We start from the raw sequence: 22,747 nt of genomic DNA on the forward strand, positions 1-22,747 counted from the left end.
ATGGCATCTAAGAAATCTGAATTGCCGATTTCGTTGCGAGAAAAAATTGTTTCTCGCAACGAAAATGGCCTAAGTTATCGAGAAATAGGTAAAAAAGTAAATGTTTGCTTCTCTACTGTTTGGTATGTTATAAAACGTCATAAAGAAAGAGGATCTACATCAAAGAACTTGCGCTCTGGACGCCCAAAGAAACTTTCACTGCGAATGAAGCGAAAAATCATAAGAGAAGCATCGAAAAATCCATTTTAGTGCAATTACTTTAGCCAATGATGTCGCTTCAACATCTGGAGTTCAAATCTGTGCCCAAAGTGTTAGAAATGTCCTGCACGATGCACACATTTATGGGAGATCTCCAAGGAAAAAAACCTCTCATAACTGAACGAAATAGACTGAAGAGACTTCAATTCGCTAAGGAATATCAATAAGCCAACTGATTTCTGGAAAAATGTCATATTCTCCAATGAGAGTAAGTTCAATATCTTTAAATCAGATGGCAGGAAATTAGTTTGGAGAATACCTTGTACTGCTTTTCATACCAAAAATGTATTACCTACAGTTAAACATGGAGGAGGTCCTGTTATGATTTGGGGGTGCATGGCTAGCAAAGGAGTTGGTAATTTGTGTTTCATTGATGGGAATATGACAGCTCGAATCTATATTGATGTGTTGCGAGATAACTTGCCACAAAGTGCAATAAAATTGGGTATCACTAATTCGTACTCTTTTCTGCAAGACAATGATCTCAAGCACACTGCCGGTATAACACGTATGTGGTTGCTTTATAATGTACCCAGAAAACTTGCCACTCCACCACAATCACCAGACTTAAATCATTTGGACAATTTGTGGAATTCTTTGGATTTAAAAATAAGAAAAAGGAAGATTTCAAGTAAATCTGCCCTTAAACAAGCCCTTATTGAAGAGTGGTCGAATACTGACCCTACTGTTACAGAAAATTTAATTAAATCAATGCCAGCAAGATTACAAGCAGTAATAGATGCTAAAGGAATGCATACTAAATATTAGTTATTTGAAATTTGCTTATATATTTTATTTCTTTTGTATTCATGCAGGTGTGCAAATAATTTTTTGATACGAGATATTTTAATTTTGTTACAAAAAAGCATTGTTATTTATATTATTGTAATTTTTCTGTTTGTTTTGGATAATTAAACTTATTCTGATTTCGCAATACCCATTTTTTTATTTCTTAATGCTTCTTTTTATGAATTGCAAACATAAATGTAGGTGTGCAAATACTTTTTTTACCCACAGTATTATATATACAGCTACTAGTTACAGATTTGTTGAAGTACATGATAGCTGGTGTAATAACACACCTCTACATTACCACTTGGAAGTCACCGGTTATCAAAATTTGAGTGATAAAAATGGTGTTTTATGACACTTTATTAAATGTATACCTTCATTTTATTATAATCGCTTTTTTTTTTTATATCTGCTAAATCTTCACATTAAGAAGGAATTTGGACCAATTGCATCAGATTTTGGTGCAGACTTAATTTTTATAAGCTTTATCTGAATTTTAAATGTGCTGAGTATGGCAAAATGGACTGAAAGTAACAAAATTCCACTTTGCCAGTTTTAAATATTATGATATTAAACTAAAACGTGAACATGAAATGTAACTAGAACAGGCTAACATCTTTAGTTAACATTTAGAACTCAGCTGCTAGAATATTCCAAGTAAACAATAGTTTCATTGTCATTCTACAAAAGATACGTTTAAAGCGATACAGTAGTATTCATTTTCAACATTTTCATCACCTCGCAAAATGGGAATTTTGCAACATTAAATACAACTTAATGTTCTTAAGTTCACAAGCTTCTACATTACCAGTAATATTCAAAAGTTAATTTTTTGTGGAGGATGCACTTCTACACGAAGGCAAGCTTTTCTAAAAATCTTTTTATCAGTTCTTTGATGGGTGTAGATTGAGCCTTTTGATAATTTTTGAGAAATCTGGTTGTGTTCTACATTACTGATTGTGAAAGAAAGTATCTCCGAGTTTGTGTCTAGTTCAATAGGAAAGAGGTGCTTAACTGGTCTAAGTACAACTCCAGAGGGTATTTTCAGCTTCCCAAGGTTCTTTATATCGTCTTTACTTGCAAGCACTTCAAGTATTCAAGTCAACATCCAGTCTATTCTTTTCTTATCATTTCCGATAAAAACGGTGTCATTTACTTTAATTATTTCTATCTTATATTTTGCAGAGTTTCGAAGAAAGCCTAGATATTCCTTCTTAAAACGATTTTTAAATCCTTCTCTATTTTTTAAATATTTCTATCTATTATACTCACAGAATGAATTTCATGTCCATCATATACATTGCTACCAGTTAAACATAGGGTTTTACAGATGTCAGATCATCATATTCTTTGGACAGGTAAGGTCAAAGGTTTGTTGTCCATTAAACTTCCGAATTCACACAGAAAGATTAGAAACTTTATATATCCATAGAAAATGTGTCACAAATTTTTTCAGAGAAGTCCTTTAAAATTTTTAATAACCTCTCCCAAAATCCTCCCCACTGTGATGCTGTTGGAGGACTGAATTTCCGTCTTATTTTCATTAAAGTACATTTGTTTTCATTATCAGTTCAATCTAGTTGATTGATAGCTCTGTTTATAGATACACAATTTGAACCACTCTTCCAGTATGCGACTGTATTATGAGTATGCGTATTCATGTCGTGTATTGTGAGTATGCGACTTCAACTCAATGAAATAAAACATCTAAATGCATCTATAAAGGCATCGGTGCTCAAGGAAGTGATTAATTCAGGGTGAACGGCCCTAAAAACTGCATGCATGCCAATTACTATCCAAGCCTTTAAATTCGCTTTGAAGAAAACGGCGCTTTCAAGATCGATTCCTGTTTTTGGAACCTTTTCACTATTTTCATCATGTTCTTGTTTCATTATGAGGAAGAGTTACTTCTAAGGCCTTAAAACTGTCTGGGGTGTGGTATTTTTTACCACAGGTTGTACAGTTTTTCTACCTTTAATAATCCTATTTTTTGAAGGTGTAACACTGTAGAGAAATCAAAACTTGAGATTTCATTCTCAAAATTCCAATTTCATCAACAAAAACCTTAATATTTTTCAGGTCAGACGTTCATCATATTTTGGTAAAAGCATTTTTCTATATGAGGGAAAATAAAATTTTTCTCTCTCGACTTCTGTAATGGATATATTATCCTGATGATTTTCATTTTTCTGATAAGTGGGTCAGATCTTGACAACCAAAGCAACAGATCATATAATCATACAATATTTTTAAAATCTGGATGCAAGTTTAGCTAGAATGCTTTCAAACATTAAATTCTTCACTAAAAGGACTATTTAGTGTCATTCTTTGTGGATTTCTTCCATATCAGGATCGTTTAAATTCAAAGTTTATGGAGGTTTTCTTTAGAAATTCAGGTACCATCCACCACAGTCATTCAGAGGAGGTTCATTTTCATCTTTGTTTGTTGTATCAAACACCAGTTTAATTTTTGTAGTGCTACATTCTTTAAAAACTATTGTGAGATAAATAACTTAGAGGTTCGTTTGGACTGAAAATAAAGGTTTATTTAGGTATCACAGGAAAAGATTATATTCAACTTAAAGGGTTTGGTGCAGTAAAACTGCTGACAGCAATTACAGCTACTAAACATACTACTCGGTTCACTTAACTGCAATGTATCTAGACAGTCTCTAATAACTGGAAGATGCATCCTTATTTATACATATATAGCTCACTGTATCCACCATTCAGTACTGGTTAATATCACGAACCTGGAGATTAACTATACATGCTTTACATATAACTTTAAAACATGAAATCATGCTATTAAATGGAAAATACTAAGTGTGCAATTATATCCACAACATATGTCCTTAATCGCACATTTAAAAATTAATTAAGATAAGTTTAAACCATATAAAGGTGTTACCTTATTAGCTTTTGCTTCATCATTGAAGAAAACTTTTATAAATTTTTATCTTTTTTCACTTTCTACTTCTAAGTTTTCTAAGTTGTCAAAAGTGAAGTAATTCTGCTTTGCAGTTTGAATGATTTATGGTAGAAATAATCGTAGAAATATTATAGCGATCTAGTTTTAAATGTTATTTCTGGAAGTACCGATTCCAAGTTGGAGAGCATAGCTCTGTACTTATCTTTTTCATACTCAAGGAGTCTAATGCTCTCAATTCAGCTTCTGTTTTTTAACTGAACTGCCGCTTTCAAGTATTCCTTATTCGTTTTTTTAATACTGAATTTAAGAGTTTTTGCACATTGTATTAAAACTTTTCCTTGCCAAATCTAGATTTCAAAAGCTCAATAACTTTTCCACAAATCTCTTTAGAGGTGGGGAACCTTCTAATAATTTATAAGCTGGTGAATTTCGTTTCATCCATTAAAGTAAATAATCAAATTTATTATCAGCCGTAAGCAGTTCATCATTATGAATAATGGAAAGTTGAGCCACAAAACCGATCCAACCTTTAAAATCCTCATCATATTTCTTTTTTAGTTTTAGGTAATCGATATTGAAGCATTTTAGAATGACACAAATGAGAAACTTCAACGTTTTCACATTTAATTAATTTAAGAAGTTTAATTAAAAAATATTTTAAAGTGTACTCATCTATCTCTATCATTTCCTGTTCAGTTTCAGCTTTTAAAATTTTTTTTTTGACTAGTTGGTCTTAATATATCTCGCTATGCATAGATCTGAGATTTTCAAATTTTACAGTAAAAGATTCAAAACAAGCTAAAATTCCACCTTTATCTTTAATTTCATTGCTTACCAAACCACTAAGTGTATTATATTCTTGGGTGAAAACCAATCCTAATACGTACTTTTCCATAATCGTAGTGCACAGTTAAAATCTGAAATGGACCTAACACCGTAGTTCCAATTAAGGCTGACTTTGATTTAAAAGTCCACTGTTTCAGCACCAAAATATGGCAGTTACCCTAAAATAAAATCCCACCTCACTTGGTTTTAAATACTATGATGTTTGAGTGAAAAGCAAACATGAAATGTAGCTAGAAGAGGCTCAAATCTTTATATGGCTAGAACTCAACTGCTAGAATATTCCAGTTAAATATTTTCATTGCCATTTTGCAAAAGATAAAAATTTAAATCTATAAAATGGTATTCATTTTCATTACTGAGCTACAAACTTCCTATATCAATAAATTGACATTCGTGCAATTATCCTATCCACACTCACTTAACCATACATTGCATAATTTAAATGTCCAGTTGCAGGGATTACTGTGTGAACAATTTGTAAAACTGCTTTCAAGCTTTGATTTCATTATTTTAGGTGCATGAGAGTAAACCCTAAAGGATTAGATGAAGAAAGTAAAGATTATGTTTCACTTTATCTTTTGCTGGTTACGAGTCACAAGTCTGAAATAAGAGCTTCCTTCAAATTTTCCATCCTTAACGCCCAAAAAGAAGAAACCAAAGCTATGGGTAAGTATTATATGGAATACAAAAATGAACTTCTAATGAAATATATTTGATATGTTGGATAAAAGGTGACCACATATTTTACTTCCTTAAATATTAATACTAGACTTCATGAAATGCCAAAGCTTTTCACAATAAAGTTGAGCATTTTATGTGAACTGTTTCAGCATTGGAGATATTGGAGTATTCTGTAAGTGTAAAGTCTAACTTTTTCTATGTTCAATGTGGATCAAAAATTTTAGTTAGTAAAATACTTTTTATGCTTTATTAAGTTACAATTTCATTTCTTTCTCTGTTTAGGTACCTATATGGCACACAAGCTGCAAGTTCTTTGGTTCGATCCATTATAACCATAAAGCTGGGGGGGGATGATTGAAAAACAAAATGCACGGGGAAGAGGGAAGGTGGTGAGAGCTCCCGAAGCATTTTTTTCCCCCTTTCATTCCAGTTTTTCACTTCCTTTACCCCTCTTTTGTTATACTGGTGTCAGGCTGTGCAGCCTTGAAAAGGAAAACCCGCATGTAAACAAGATTGCCAGATGCCAAATTCTATTTAAGGCTAAATAAAGTTTTTTTGGACTATAAATTATTTTTAATTGATACATTATTTTAACATAAAAGCTTTTTACGATATATTAAAAAAAATCTTTGAACTCGCAAAAAGAAGCATAAGAAAATGATGGATGTTGCAAAAATTTCGTAAAATCGCAAATACTAAAATTTTAGTAGCACAAGTTTGTCAAAAGTCGAATATTTGCGAAAAATCGCACGATCTGGCAACACTGTATGTAACTTGAAAAATGTATAATGAAGGTAAATAAATTTTGTGAAAATGCTAATTTCAAGTCTTTTTTTGGGGGGGGGGAGGGCGGATTCATATTATTAGCATAGCATTGAATATATTATGCATTTTTAGTTAAATTAAGACATATCTTTTGTTTTAGAAAGTCAAAGAGACTACATATTTGTCCAAGGAAAAGATTGGGGCTTTAAGAAGTTTATACGAAGAGATTACTTATTGGATGAAGCGAATGGACTCTTGCCTGATGATAAATTGACTATTATCTGTGAAGTATGTGTTTATAATTGTTAAATATTCTGCTGTTTTTTCTGTATTAAAAGAAATATCATTTAAAAATCTCTGGTACATTTATAGGTTAGGGCTTTAGCAGAAACTGTAAACTTATATGGCCACACTCGTGCCATCCCATATAAAGTTCCTGGTTGTGAGTTGTCTGCGGAAATTGGTGAGATGCTTGAAAGTAAAAGATTCACTGATTTAATTATTCGTGTGAGTGGCAGAGAGTTTCATGTTCATAAAGCTGTTCTTGCAGGTAATTATTTTGTTCTACAAGAATATTTACCATCTTTCCATAATGCAACTAACTCCCTACTCAGAGATTTTTCATAATTTAATAATTATACATTTAATTATACAATTATACATTTCTCTTCTGCAAGTTAAACTTACATTTAATACATTGTTTCTGTAGGAATGAATAATGATTTTTACAGAAAATGTTACAGCAGTTAGAGATCACAACAAAGATTTTAAATTTTAGTACCAGTTTCAAAATGGCACCCAAAGTTATGGGAAGGCTGGCAATTGTTATGTGAAAGCCCCATTTCTCTAGATAAATAGCACTCAAGTAGCATATTGAAATTGACAAATAAGCCCAATTTGTTGTGCAGAAGCAAAGGAAAAGTTCATAGATTCTTTGCATTAGAGGAGGTATGCTATAGGTTAGGCTGGAGAGGATTGAATTTTTAATTTTATAAAAAGCTTAATGTATTTGTATACATAATAGATTCTTATAAATTTTAAGTGGTTTTGATATGCAATTATATTACTCAGAAGAGGTTTAGAGCATCTTACGAAAAATTCATTCATTCTTATGTATAATTGCTAATACTTCACAAAATATGAATCCATCATATGATACGTGAACACCTGGTCAGTGTTTGACATATTTTGCTTTATTATAATAAGTTGATTTTTAAAAATTTAACTGAATAGGTTTATTAATTAAGAGGCATGTATTGAATTTTCACAGAAATACTGCACATATCTTCAGTTAAAAGTAAGACTATAAAGGCAAATAGAACCTAAAACTGCACTTTTAATTTATTTCTCCTGTTTTTCTGAATCTCATGTTTGAATTTTCCTTTGAATCTATTTTCACTTATGACATGATTTCACGCAAAATTTTATCATGCATGTATCAAAAATTGGACCAGATTGTGTATAAATTCTGTGTATTGTAATAAATCCTTAGAAATAAAACTTGTTAAATACAGAGAATGAAATAAAGAATTGTGTTTAGAATGCTTTAAATAGTGTGTTGACCTGAGAGTATTTTTCAAAAATGTACTGTACTTATTTGCCATATAAGTATTTTCGAGTTTATAGTGAAGCTATCAGTAAGTAAAATGTACTGAACTAGATTTGAAATATGGGTATGAAGTATGTCTTAGTAAAAATTTCTAGTGACAGTATAAATGTTTGATCCTTTGCATGGAAATCTGATACTTATCATAAAAGAGATATTATTATTTGTTAGCTAATGACATCAGTATTTATGTGTGTATATTAATAAATTGGTTTAGATTATGTGTGTTCATGTTTATACCGTTTTCCACTTTGTTCTAATTTATTTTTAATCTTATAGCACGAAGCCCAGTCTTTGCTGCCATGCTCGAACATGATATGGAAGAAAAGAAACAGGTAAACTTCTGTAATGTGTATGCATCAGTAATTTGTTTTTCAGTCATACATCTTAGTTACCCAAATGATTTGTTTTTAAAGCAATTTGATGTAATTTAAATTTAATTTGTAAGTAACTTAAAAGTTAAAAATTTCATATTTGTCATGAAATCTGAACATTGATGAATGGTAAAATTTTACATGCATTTTACTGCGTGTTATAGCTGAAATTTAAATTGGAGCAAATTTCAATATCGCCATCTCAAACATATGAGCAAAATATAGTTTAAACCTATATCTTCAGAAGCACAATTTTACATGTAAGATAAATTTTTACAGTTATCTGTTTTGAAGATAAATTTAGGAACTTAAAAGTGGAGATGAGGGAATATTTCCACTCATAATTGCGATGCACTGAGAACAATCTTGAAGTTAAAGTTGCGAGCAACAGATGATTTCTTAAAGCAGAAGAAAATTAATTGTCTGTACTTTTCCTGTGTGTGTATCATATGAAGGTATATAATGGTCGTCTTCAATCAAGATTTCATACTCCACTGTGAAATCATGTTTAGGCATTGCAGCATATCAAGCACACTTCTGTGATACAGGTCTATAAAAACTTATCTTGTACTATGATAAATGCTTCAACAAGAATGTAAACTGTGCAGAAAAGTAGCTGAAGGTTTGAAAATATGAGAAAAATAATTTCCAAAATTATCAGTAGTTGTGTCTTTTTTTTTTTTTTTTTTTTTTGGTGTGTGTGTGTGTGTGTGTGTGTGTGTTTCAAAATGGTCCTTAAAAAATCTGTCTTATATAGCATTCTTTTTGTGGTGAGCAGCAGAAGTGTCCTTGGAGAGTTCATTTGTTTCATATGGCTGTCTTAATATTTAAAATTTATGCAGTGGCTAAATCACTAATGAGGTAAAGAGATATGATTCTTATTTAAACTCTGCCTTCTTCCTTGGTTTTTTTTGAAAAAAACTTAGGCTCTTTGTTTTGCTTTATAAACGCTTCAAATAATCTATAAATCTACAACACACGGAAATTAAAAGTAATAATAATGAAGTCTTAACTGAAAGTAATTTGTGAAGATATTTCTGTAAATTATTTTTAAAATCTAACCCACGGTTTCAGTATTGGAATTGCAGGATAAGCAAATCCCCGATTGGAATGATGCCTGTTTTACTCCTATGTAGGCCAAAACTGCACAGAAAGCTAAGAAATTTTGTGTAGATATTAATCTTGAAGCAAAGGCTTTGTTCAGAAATAAGATAACTGAATTATGTTGGCAAAATGGCTTAATTTGTTTTTGGAGTGAAAAATGTAGAAAATCAAGTTTTTATATCTGAGAATTGAAAGTAACATCTTCCAGTTGCTAGCTGGATGTGCTAGCCATTACACCATGACACACATGCCTTTATTTCCTTACACTGAATGCTACTGAAGAGCAATTGAGAAAGGAAGACTTAGTGTGCAAATCAGTGTGGCGATGACTTATCTACCATGTCTCAGTTTGGGTTCCAGAGTCATTCAGTATTCTATCAACAGGAATTTTGAAAAGTTGGTCTTGTCCTCATTGAAAACTGAACCGAAAATCTTCTAAAAAGGGAGGAATGCCCTTACTCTTCACAATGAAATAATTAATTCTAATTATTGTAAAATTTGCATAACAATGCTGAGCTTTATTTTAGCATTTCCCACTTCAAATCTAGTTGAAATTGAATTAACTGCTTGAATTACACTGATAATTAAGCTCTGAAGCATGCTGAACTAAGAAGAAAAAGAATGTATTATTAAAAATTACAAATCATCAGCCCAATATAGATGATCTAGTTTAAAAGGTTTACCAAGCCATCTTTCACATTAAAAATCATTTAGCTCTGTGTAATCTCATGCTTCTTGGTTAACTGCTGCTATTCTTTTAACTTTATTATGCACTGTCATAATTACTACTATTCAGAAGAAGAACCTCTCAGTAGCTGAGTGGTTAAGACTTCAAAACCTGGCTGGCTGTGTTGTAGGTTTTTGAGATTTTTTCCCTGTGTAATATGAATACAAAAAATATTATGAAGACAGGCATCTCACGGGCAGACAGCTTTTGATGCTCAGACAGCTCAGAAGAAAGTATTAAGTGTTAAACATTCACTAGTATCTCTGAATTATAGCTTTTAAAAGAGTTGTTGAAATAAAAAGTTGGACAAACACTCATCTACAGCTTCAGTATGAGATCTCACAGCAGCAAATGAAAGCATATACACTATTAGTGTCATTTAAACGTAAAGTTCTGCCTGAGATAGAACCAGTAAGATGTCTGACTTTTAAAGAATTTGAATATTTTAAATGAACTGAAATACATTTACTAATCATGAAAGAACTTGAATGAAATATTCTTATACATGTGTAACACATTTTGTAACTGTTAGGTATTATAAGCCACTATTTATCTACCTTTTTTGATATCGTAAGAATTTTATTATAAATTTTGCTAAGTTGGTGTAAGTAAATTGAAAGTATTTCAGTAGTCTTAGGATAATTCTTTAGAATTCCAGTCCAATTCTAAAAATGAATTTCCTTAACTCTGTTATTTTGCACCTAATCTTAAACTATAAGAAAAGAGGTTTCTGTACAAATTAGATATGCATGGAAGGATTTTTTTTTTTTTTTTCAGATCAAAAATAGGAACTCTCATTTAGCAATCTTCTGTAGTTTCAGTTAAACAGTGACCTTTTTTAAAGCTGTACAAGAACACTGAATTACATCTGAACTAATCTGATAATCTGTAATAATACTGAATCAGATGAAGACCAAGTAGCAACAATGAGAAAAAGAATAAAGCTTTAAAAAAATTAGAACAAAAGCTTAATAATAAATAGCTTTTAAGAGAATATGTGGTCTGTATCAGTTTGCATTTCAGTAGTGGGTTTCTTGCAGTCATCACAAGCTAGGAACAGATTTTCTGCAGTCATCCATCTTAAACACATATTTCAATAATCTTCAGTTGCCTACTTTGTGTAAAAATCTCATTGTAGTTCCAGAACTTATATACATTGTGGGATTGCCAGCAATGTGTATTATGAAAATATATATGTGCTTCTCAATAGATTATTTTTAATTACATTCAATCAGTTTTTACATCATGTGTTTCCAAAGTATATTTTTGTAGCATTGTTTTTAAAACCATGGAAAATGCAAAGAGGAGTCATTTTCATTTTGCGGAAAGCAGTATGAAAACTTTAGAAATTGTTCAACATCTGTGAGAAGTATTCTGTTCGTACATTTGAAGAAACCTTTATGAGGTGTTCCAATTGAGAATTTAACCATGTCATAAATAGGCAGATTGAGGAGACACCAAAAAGTTTTTTTGAGAATGGTTTAAAAAAAAATTATTTTTGTGTTTGGACAAGTGTATTCAATTAAATACAGATTATGCTGAAAAACTGCATTTTAATATTGAAGAAAATTAACAAAATAAAAAATGTATACCTAAATTTTTAGAACTCTGGAAACATCCCTTGTATACACTGTTCATCTATATGTTTTACACAAAACTGTTTTTGTAAATTATTTGTTAGGTAGGTTGTAATTATAGGACCTCCTCAGTGACTTTAGTATTCAATTATTATCTTGTACATCATTTCATTGTTTGGGCTACATTATAACCCACTTCAAATTCATTTATTTTCCTTTTGTATCCCTGTCTGCCTCATGCCTACCATTGTTGGCACCAAATGATATAGAAGAGATTTTTTTTCTTATTTTACACTCAGGCAAGGTAGCTGCCTGAGGGTAAAATTTTTCTTGCATATAGCCTAGTAGCTCTTTGAAAATCTGTTTACTGTCTAAGCAGTCAAACTTTAAACAACATGTATTTTCATGTAGTTTTTAACTTTTGGTACTTGTGTATATTAACTACATTGCCAGCTCTCCCTGTGATGTGGCCCACCAGTAGCCAAATGGTTATGAGTGCAGAATGCTGGATTTTGACTTAGATGAATGTGCTGGCTTCATGATTAGTTTTCCCATGTGTAACGTGAATATGAGTCAATTTCTTTTTTAAAGTTACCCACGAAGGCATCCCTCCCTTTGGGCAGATAGTCTTCATGTGCTTTGCCATATTCAGAAACCTAAACTTACCTCTCTGTGCTGTGTACACTTTACCTATTACTTATACACTGAAGAGCCATTACCTTATCACTACTCTGTTAATAACATGTAGGACCACCTTTAGCCCTCAAAACTGCCAGCACTTGGTGTGGCATTGACTCCATAAGTGCTGATAGGTAGTCTGAGTTATCTGGTACCAAAGGCTTATCAATTGGTCCTGCAATTCCTGCCAATTGCGAGGGAGTAGCATGCAGCATTAATTTGGTTTTCCAGGTGGAACCACAAATGCTCTTACTGGATTAATGTCAGGGGAATTTGGAGGCAAGATGTGACATGGAAGTTATTGGAATATTCCTTGAACCACTTCCTGGCAATTTAACCCTTATAACATGGTGCAATATCCTGTTGGTAAACGCCATCCCCCTCCGGAAATACTGTTGTCATGAATGGGTGAATTTGGTTTGCAGTGATGTTTACATAGCGCACAGACTTCAAAGATTGTTTTATGGAGATTATGGGTCCTAATATACTTCATGAAAACATTGCCCACACCATAATACCCCCACCACCGGCTTGTCTCCATTCAGCTGTGCATCCAGGAGCCAGGGTTGCATTTGGAAAATGGCATATTAGCACATGCTCATTGAGATGATGGACCAGAATATATTGATTTGTCGGACTATGCAACTTTTATCACTGTTGTAGCTCTTCAGTCAGGGCGAACAATGGATAGCAATCTCTGCTTTCCTCTGGAATCAATACGCCATCTACGACACACTGCTGACCACCGATAACGATTTGACCTTTATCAAAGTCTGATAAATCAGCTGCTTTTCACTTATGTTGCTAATCACACTATGTTTGAAAAGACAGTGCATAGCCGCTTTATGTACTCCAACATCATCTGCGCATGCACATTGGTTTTGTTCCAGGGCGAGCCCATTGTTATAGATAGAAGATGGTCATAATGTAATGGCTGTTCAGTGTATATGTGATTGCCATCTAAATTTAGTATCTGTAATGGCCTTTATACTTGTTTTGTATTCATTGTATATAGATGGAGAGCTTAATATATAGTAAAGCAACAAATAGATACTTTTTAAATAAGCTGAGTGTATTACTGTTGATTGTTATTTGTCTATTGTTGTCAAATCCACAACATTCTTTTGATATTTTACCATTGGCACAGATAGCAATATATCATAGGCTTATCGTATAACCATAACATAATTAGTATTGCATGTGTTCTCAAATATTACTTTCTTCTATGTTTCATATTTCTTATAATTTAAATATTTGAATATACTTGATTTCAAATACTTATCTGACATGGACTTTTAGTTGTGACAGTATGTTTAGCCGACATTTAGACAGAAACATATGGCAATATTTTAATAAAATTGTCCACATTGGTCTAATAATTTAATATTTCTGGCGAGTTTCAAAACTCGCAGATACTTCATAAGTTCAACTTCCAAATCATTTATCAGTAAATCAGTAATCTCATCTATCAGTAAATTTCATTATTTGATTCTTAGAGATCTCACTTCTGATTTTAATACCTGCAGAATTTTAGCATATCATATCAATATGGATGACCAGATAAAAGCCTACTGCACAGAAAACCTTCTTCCTCCCAAAAATTTATGATTACCTATGCAACAAATATCTGTATGGATGAAACAAATTTCTAAAAACCCACACTGACCCATGTGGATGTATATGCTGCGTAAAGACAACTTTTCCATTATTTTCAGCTATTTTCCATGCATACTACTTAGCTAAGTATGTTGTTTCATTTTTTTGGAGCATTGGTATGTGATTTGAGTAATTTTTTAACATAGTGAAAACCCTAATATGAGTGAGAATTGTGAATATTTGATTACATTGTTTTTCTTTTAAGATGATTAAAATAAGCATCTACTGATATATAAACATTTTTTTAAAGTCAATTTTTTTAAAAAAGAGGATTTTGAAAGGTACATCAGGAGAAACGTGTAAGTGTAATTATGATTAAATTTATAAAGAAATGGTAACATATATTTAGTCTAAACTTCTAAGTGCATTATGGTTATTGTACTTGTGCATAATCTACATCAACCTAAGATAGCTTTTCTGTCTAATTTTAAAATTTGTACTCTTTAATGCCACAAGACCTAAATATGATACTTGCCCATAAACCTTCTTGTTGCGTATCATGGAAACTGCTTTTTGTCAGAAAAATATCAACAAATTTTACTAAAGTATTGCATGTTTTTATCTAAATAGCATAATTGACATTGTCTTGTCAGCTAAGCATGCTATAAATTTAATGTCTGTGTCAGCTAAGTGACACAGACCCCCCCTCCCCAGTAACATGTCTTCTAATGACCGAAATTAGCTGTGGCTACAATAATCATTATCTGTGTGTATTTTATTGAGATTTTTTTTGTTTCACTTCATTACTAGTCTCATTCCCATAATAAATTTTTCAAATAATTATACAGTATTTACAAATTGCTTGTAAGCTCTTTGTAGTCGTAAATGCTGTTCCCAAACTTTGTTGATATTGAAGTGTGATGCTTTGTCCTTCATGCTTTTGAAACAAAAATACCAGTACATTATTTATGCTCTATCTAAATTTTTGTGGTGCTAAACTGCTCTTAAGCTATCTTAAACAAACTCAACTTACAGAATCACCTTTTGAAATTAGGTAGTTTACTTTCTGTGTTAGTGTCACATATTAGTGCAGATATTTTCTTATTTACTCTGCATTAGTTGCCTTTTAAGACTCCAAAGCTAATTATTATTATTATTTTTTTTAATTTTGCATGTACTGTAACATAACAGTGTATGTTTGAATATTTTATAATTAGGCAATCTGTGAATCTCAGTAAAGTTCCTGCATATGTTCTGGTAGTATAGTTATACATTTTTATATGTAAAAAAAGTTTTGCCAACTTTGTTGATGGAAGTAAATTCCTTTAACAATCTAATGGCATATGATTTATCATTCAAAGAATTCTTTGAAAATTTATCTTTCCCCCTTCATAATTTCAACAGCTGAAAAGAAGCAGAAAAGAAAGATCATTCTGTAAAAAGGAGAGAATATATAATCATTGTTTTTAAACTGAAAATGAAATTAACAGTTCTACAAGGTAATTTAAATAATAATGTATGAAAAGGAGCTGTAAAATTTGTAAAATCTCAAGTTCTCTATACTGACGTTATTAAATGTTTTTTGGCATGGTTTTCCAGTTTTTGGCTGCTTTTACAGTAATTTTGTTGTTAGTTAGTTGAACTGTTTATTGCCCTCCTGTCGTATTACTCATAATACTGCGTAGGTTATTGTTTTGATTAGGTGGTGTACATTAAGGAACTGTCAAAATATTTCTTGAACTTCATTTGTCAAAACACCAAGGAGACTAGCCAAATTCATCGCATGATCTTGCTCGCATATTTTTGTTTTAACTGTAAATTAATGTTCTGGTTTTGTAACTTCGAAGCAAGATATGAAAAATACTTCTATACCACATTTAAACATGTATGATTAAAGGGAGGAAATATTTATTTTTATTTGTTAATGCTTTTTCATTTGTTCCATTTTGCCTGGAAAATATTTACTATATTGTGGACAACATTGTTGGTATGTAGAATGATAAAAGTACATAATGCGTAACCGTCTTGAGCAGCATGTGCTCAAGCAAATGCCGTGTAGTCAACCTTTGAATACATATAAAGCTTTTAGATTTCAATTAATGTTCGTTATTTGCTTTAGGCACTTTGATAATAATCTTGTGTAATTTTTTATTTTATTATCAGTAGATGTGATAACCTAGAAATAATCTAATTTAATTTTATTTATCCTGTTAATTGAATATACAAAATGATTCAAATATGGAAATGTGTTTAAAGTAAATGTGTGCTGTTGTATATTGTAGAAGGAAATGATGAATTATATTATTCTGCATCGAATATTTAAATTTGGAATTTTATATTTTCATTTCAAATAAGTCACATGTCTACATTATACATGAGCCAAGATGGCACTGAATATGCAATAGCAAGTTATTGCTGCAACAGGGCATTTGCAACTGCAAAGCTGTTAGTATTGTGCAGAATAATCCTGAGACTGTGAAGGTGAAAAGACATGATTGTAATGCAGCGTATTTGTTGTCAACTATGCAAAAGTATAGAAAATGACTGCTTGCAGTGAGAAAGAAAATAAAAACGTTCTGAATGCAGCTAAAGACTGGAGATATTGAAATGGGGAGGAGTTTGAGGAAATAAAGTGAGCCATTGGTATTGTTATGTATTGTCCTTAAGTTTGAAAATTTGACTTTCGTTATGCTCTATCTCATTTACCCAAGCCATAAAACTATCATCTCTTGATGCAATAAATATGTAACTGTATTTGACTCATCCTGTATTAAAATATTACTTTCTAAAACAGTTCTTTTAGAAAAATATCACTTTGACAGATTGAATTAAATGGTTGTAAGCATTAGTTGTAAAACTTTTTACTTAAATTCTTTTCTTTTTTCCTAGAATAAAGTTGATATTATTGATATGGATCCTGATGTTATGGAAGAAATGCTGCGATTCATATATACAGGGAAATGTATTAAATTGAAGAGTATGCCTAATGATTTGTTAGCTGTTGCTGAGAAGGTGAGTGAATATATTTATGGTGTGTTGATTGGAATATGCATATGCTATGCTGGAATGGATTTTGAACTAAAAAAAAGTTTTGTAATACTGTGGAGATGAAAAGCTGACATTGTTCAATTTATTTTCCATTAATTTTTTTAATTGCTTTAATTTATGAGATTTGTTTTTTGGAAATCCAACAGTAGCATTTTAACCCTTTGTATTCAGATAGGACATTGCAAATCTAGCATATCACTCAGATTTTCTCTTTCAGGGGCATTAATGTTTGGTAGTGATTATGCAAGGAAAACTTGTGCCAGCCAACATTTTAAAAAATGCTTGGCTTCTTAGAGCTTTCCATTGAAGTGACATAAAATATCCAAACCGAATATTTGTATACAAGGTATATAAAAACATATCAGTTGGTGCTTTATTGGAAGAGAAAGTGTGAAATTTATTCATGGTATGGTTTTAATTGCATATTAAAGAAAAGCTTAAGAATATTTATAAGCTTGAAAGTATGCATAGTAGACTTGTTTACAATCTGTGGAGGCTATTGTATAGTTCAGAAAAATAAGCGAGTTTAAAATTGTAGCATATAAGAAAAAGATCTTGATAGCTGAATGCAATTTTAGTATCAAATGATATAGATTGATACTTGCACAATGTTTTACATTTATTGATAAATTTTATTATCTAATTTCATAATTAATAAACAAGGATTTTGTGTACTTGTGCAGAAAGAGGCTTGCATGTCAACTGCAAAAAAGCTCTGAGTGCAAAGAGATAGATTTGGGTACTTCTTGTGCTTTGTTAATAATTGTAAAATTATGTTTAATAATGTATTCAGATGATAACACAATTTTTTAAACTGTGAAACTGTTTAATTTTTTATCAGAATGATGCATTTAATAAGTCTCTTCTGGTTTGTTTTATATTGATTATTTTCATTTCATTTTTAGTATTCCTTAGAGAGACTCAAAGCTATGTGTGAAGAGGAATTGTATAAAAATATAACTGTAGACAGTGTTGCCAATCTTCTGGTATTGGCAGACTTTCACAATGCTGGTCAACTGAAATCTCATGCTATAGATTTTATTATCATGTAAGTTGTAAATATGCTATCCTGCTTTATCACCTAAAACATTTTCACTGTTAATATTTTATTTGTTGATTATCAGCTTTACATTTGTTTCAAAAGAACTGAGCATTTTGGAACATAACTATCACATTTAATAGTGTTAAGTAATTAGTCTTAATAATTATTCCGTTCATTTGTGAAGTTTCCCTCGAAAAATTAAAGCTGTTTTTTTTTTTTTTTTTTTTTGCAATTTTAAAGCTAATTAAAATATTAATGTACATTGCAACATTTCAAGTCTTTATTTTTTTTTTTTTTAAATGTTGACTCAGTTTTAGCTGTAAAAAGAAATTATAGTTCCTTTGTTGTATTTTGAATATTCACGAAGATTCATAGCTTACTTCCATATTTGAAGTGACCAATGGGTAACTTACATTGTAATCTTCAAAACTAGCAGTTTTTTATTATGTTTATTAATTTTCTTTCCCAATTAATGTTACTTTTCTCTAGATATTAAAAACCTCATAGATCTGTTTTTTCTTTTAATATGAATTCAGATCCTAACCCTTAGGAGAAGAGCTTTCAAACTGGATTATTTTTCAGTGAATGTTTTTGTTTGGGTATGTCTACATTAAATACTAAAATGTCCATATATTATGTTATTTATGTTATTATTAAATAGGAACTATGTTTATGAGTCAGAACTTCTACAGCCATTTAATTCCCCCCCCCAGTAGTGTGTGTCTATTATAAAAAGTTAAATCTTAGTTTTTTAAGAAGCAAAATAAGGTAGTTAAGATACCAATATTTTAAAATTAAAAAAATATATTAATATCTGTACTGCCTATATAATATGTATTCTGTTTGGCTGACTATAGACTCTAAATACTGTAGATTTCTGGTAGTAATTTGAACGGAAATTCCGTAAAAACTGTGAGCTAAGGAAAAATGGAAAAAACTGCGTATTTAGAAAAAGAGAGCAAGGAAAATAAATACTGAATGCAATGAAACTAATTTATTCATCTGATAATTAGTGAAATGACTGTCGCATTATGTATCATGTGGTAAGTTGATAGTTTTTGTGATTTTGAAGAGAGTCGGTCATAGATCTGCAAATTTTTGTTAATTTTCCTAATAAGCATTCTGGAATAAAAGGCTTGTTTACCCTGCAGGTCTTTTGGTCCTGTTCATTTGGATTGTGGTGATGAATTGTATTGCATGTTTCTTGTGAGTTGATTAAAGTTTTAAAAATTGGTGAATAATTCCATTTCAAACTTAAAGGCTAAAACTGTTGAGTCAGAAATTAAAATACTGATGACCTACAGAATTTCCATGCATTGAAGCATCTACAGTATCTGTAAATCATGCACATTGCAACAAAGACTTCAGCTGCAGGTGGTGGAATAGATGACTGTAAATGGCATCTATTTTCTGAAAAGCATGCGAAAATTAATGCAGTGAGAAATATCACATTTTTTCAAAATTTTGAAATGGATGTTAGTAAAACTGAATGCTATATTCAAGTTTTTATTAAATACAACCTTCCAGTACAATTTCAGACCATTCAAAGCAACTTTTTAATACAGTGTTTCCAGATTCTACTCCAGGAAAAAACAATTAGCTATTGACAAACCAAAAGTGCTGGAATTTTGAAAATGTGTGAGGAAAATACTGTTGCCAATATTGTATAATCAGTATGCAATCCATCAATTTCTGTAGGTATTGCTGGAAATAATAGCAAAGTGCACTCTTTGAATGCAATATATTATAGAAAAGAAAAATCTGTAATATTCATTTCATCAGTTTCTATTTTAGAATGCACAAATAATACCGGAGAAGATATTTTTAATTGTACAAATGAGTAGTTTATGAACAAAGATTTAAATGAGAAAAATAGCTTACCATTTTCTTCAGACAGTGCTAGTAATATATTGGAAACATTTCAAGTTGCAGCATCACTTCTCAAAATCCACAAACCAACTGTAATCAAATGTAATCAAGTTGTTCATGGCACCACTTGCATATAGCTGGGAAGGGAAATGCTGCAAAATTGGCTCGGAAATATTGAGTCATTCGGAATGATCTGTGGATTTTGGATGTCAAATACAAATGAAGCAATACAAAAACCTTAGATTTCATTGAATCACATAAGCACCATTTTGTTCTATGTCTTTTTTTTTTTTTTTTTTTTTAAATCTCTCTGGCAACTGCAAAATTCCTTTCTTAAAAACAAAATTGGGTTTATTCTTAAAGAAGTCATTGAAGCACTGTGTGACTATTCCCAAAGAAGTGTATTCGAAGTCATTCAGAGAATTTTGAAATTATCTGCCATTTCAAAAAAGGAGCTTATTTATTTTCAGCAAAGAGCCCCCATGCCAAAATGCAAGCAAGCATATTCTGCTCTGTTAAAATACGGAGTATCCATACATCATAACATCTTTACACACCCAGTCTTCTTCAAATGGAGTCTGTTGGGTAGTTCCTGAGCTGTATAACATGAATTTTGAGCAGTAATATCTTTTAAATAGGTCATTGTTTGCAGAGGATGGTCATCCAAACTGGGTGTCATCTTCAATGCTGAAATTTCCTTAATGAACTTTGCAAACCACCTTCAAACTGTATGATCAGAAAAAGGACTTTGTCAATATGCAGCTACAAGCAGTCCGACTACCAATTTTTTTTTTTTTTTCTTTCTGTAAATTAAAGAGCACAGTATAATGGAAATAAAATTTAGGTTTTCCATTTATAGCACTGCCCTGAAAAAAGTATGTCACAACATATGCTAGAATAATGGAAGATGAGCATGAAAGACCATATCTAACATTTGCCTTGATGAAGGTCGCTCCTTTTCAGCCATAGCAAAATAATTGGAAGAAATCATGCTGTGAATTGAAAAACCATAGAAGTTTTTGAATGACTAAATAGTTATATATTTTTATTTAGAGAGAAATTCAGAAAGGGAGCATAAACTTGTTCCGCAAATTTGGGTGCAGTCTCAAATTAATTGTACGTGTCATTAAGTTTTAAATGCTGCAGTACATGATGGTTTCTTTTTAGTCTATAATAAGAATTCTGAACAGTGGAATGCTCTCATTAATTTTTTCATCCTGAATCAAATGGTAATGAAAGTGAAGGTAGAAAGGTTGCAGAAAAAATTAAAAAATATTACAATCAAGTACCACCAAACAATATTTGTTATTTTGAAATATTCATGAATTGAGGCGAAAAACTTGTTGAGCTTTTAATAAGTTTGATGGATTTGTAAAATCATAAGTAATTTTTGGAGATGCAGAAATTAGTCTTAACATCTGTGACATTTCAAAACATAATAAACTAAAAGAAAATGAAAATTTAGTTATGGGTGCAGTAACAAAATTATATTTAAATAATTATATTAATTTTAGATCAATTCCCATTAGAATGAAAGTTAAGTAAAATTATTTTTTAATTCAATAGGAAGTTTTTGGTAACTGAATGCTTATATGTAATATAAAATATTAGTCTAAAACTGGGTTTCTAAAACATTTTGGTGTGTGGACAACATAACATTACGAAAATTTTAGAGGACCCTCCCCCCATAAGCATTGCGCAAGTCCGACACATGTGTGAGTATAACTATCAGTTTCTTCACTTGTAATATAATATAATTGCAGTGTTGGTTCATTAATTTTAAAAATAAAATGAACATATACATTATATGAAAATAGTTGGTAATTGTAAAAGCATTATAATAAGAAATATCAGAATTGCTAAAAATTTTGGTGACCACCCTGTTGCAGGTCCCGTGACCCCAACTTGGGTCATGACCCACAGTTTAAGAAACTCTGGTCTAAAATAATGTTTTTAAAACATGCTGGAGTTCGTGTCATTAACTTAAAAAATTGTCATTTTTGGCCATTCATTTCATGGTCAGCACTTTTCCATCCGTTATGGATGAAAATTATTTTGATCTTGTAGAAACTGAGTTTTCTAAATATCAAATAGGTAATTTAGAAAAAGTTGCAGATTTGTGTACTGATGGGAGAAATTGCAAAATTAGGAGATGTATTAATTCATTAAATATCTTAATACAAATTATTGCTCATTGTGATGTTTGGCATTTTGAATAATACCTGATTCAAATGCAAATTTTGAAAGAATTTTTATATTATCAAAAAGAATCAGACTGCTCTTTTATCAAAATTCAGTACAAAACTGTTAAAGTAGAAGAGAAACACGCCAATGTGACAATCAAAATCGCAATAACAACATTGTATTTCGTGTACATTTATTAAAATACTCAGTCGAATTCGAGGGCAGCTACAGGTCCCTCCTCATCAGGAAAACGGAATTACTAGAAAGGGAAAGCCACCTCTGTAACGGCTTTTTATACCCTCTGGTAGTACCATGCGCGAGGAGGCAACGCCATCTATCGACAAAAATTATAACCCAGAATTAACTGTTGTTGACTAAAAAAAGCATTTCTCGTAGAAAAAGTAAATACACAGGCAAATGAAGAATTGTGTTACAGTAAAAGATTCTCTAACTGGGAAAACTTGTTCAATGTGCTTCTTAAAATTCATTTGAGTTCATAATTTATAGATATTATTAGTATTTTTGATTATGAATATATGTACATTTTTTGCCTTTTGGAATTAAAGTATTTTTATTTCCCAGTAGAAATCAAAATCCATATAAACCTCATAATGATAAATGATTTATGGATTCTGATTTCCCTTTCGTATGATTAAATGTCATTTAAA

The 22,747-nt window shown here is 31.1% G+C and overlaps 1 protein-coding gene across 6 annotated transcripts in view; it reads left to right on the forward strand.

The window, feature by feature from the left end:
- LOC118184939 (speckle-type POZ protein B-like) overlaps window positions 1-22,747 on the forward strand; it is a 136,374-nt gene that overhangs the window by 109,040 nt on the left and 4,587 nt on the right. For all 6 annotated transcript variants that reach the window (XM_035354691.2, XM_035354689.2, XM_085809103.1 and 3 more), the window contains 6 exons: window positions 5,343-5,494; window positions 6,435-6,562; window positions 6,647-6,824; window positions 8,160-8,215; window positions 16,826-16,948; window positions 17,890-18,032. In XM_035354691.2, coding sequence (XP_035210582.1) covers window positions 5,343-5,494; window positions 6,435-6,562; window positions 6,647-6,824; window positions 8,160-8,215; window positions 16,826-16,948; window positions 17,890-18,032 — 780 coding nt within the window. The remainder of the gene's footprint in view (window positions 1-5,342; window positions 5,495-6,434; window positions 6,563-6,646; window positions 6,825-8,159; window positions 8,216-16,825; window positions 16,949-17,889; window positions 18,033-22,747) is intronic.

This window comes from Stegodyphus dumicola, chromosome X2 (assembly GCF_044657685.1).
Source record: "Stegodyphus dumicola isolate Sdum_Otavi_A_Nest chromosome X2, ASM4465768v1".
Taxonomy (NCBI): Eukaryota; Metazoa; Arthropoda; class Arachnida; order Araneae; family Eresidae; genus Stegodyphus; species Stegodyphus dumicola.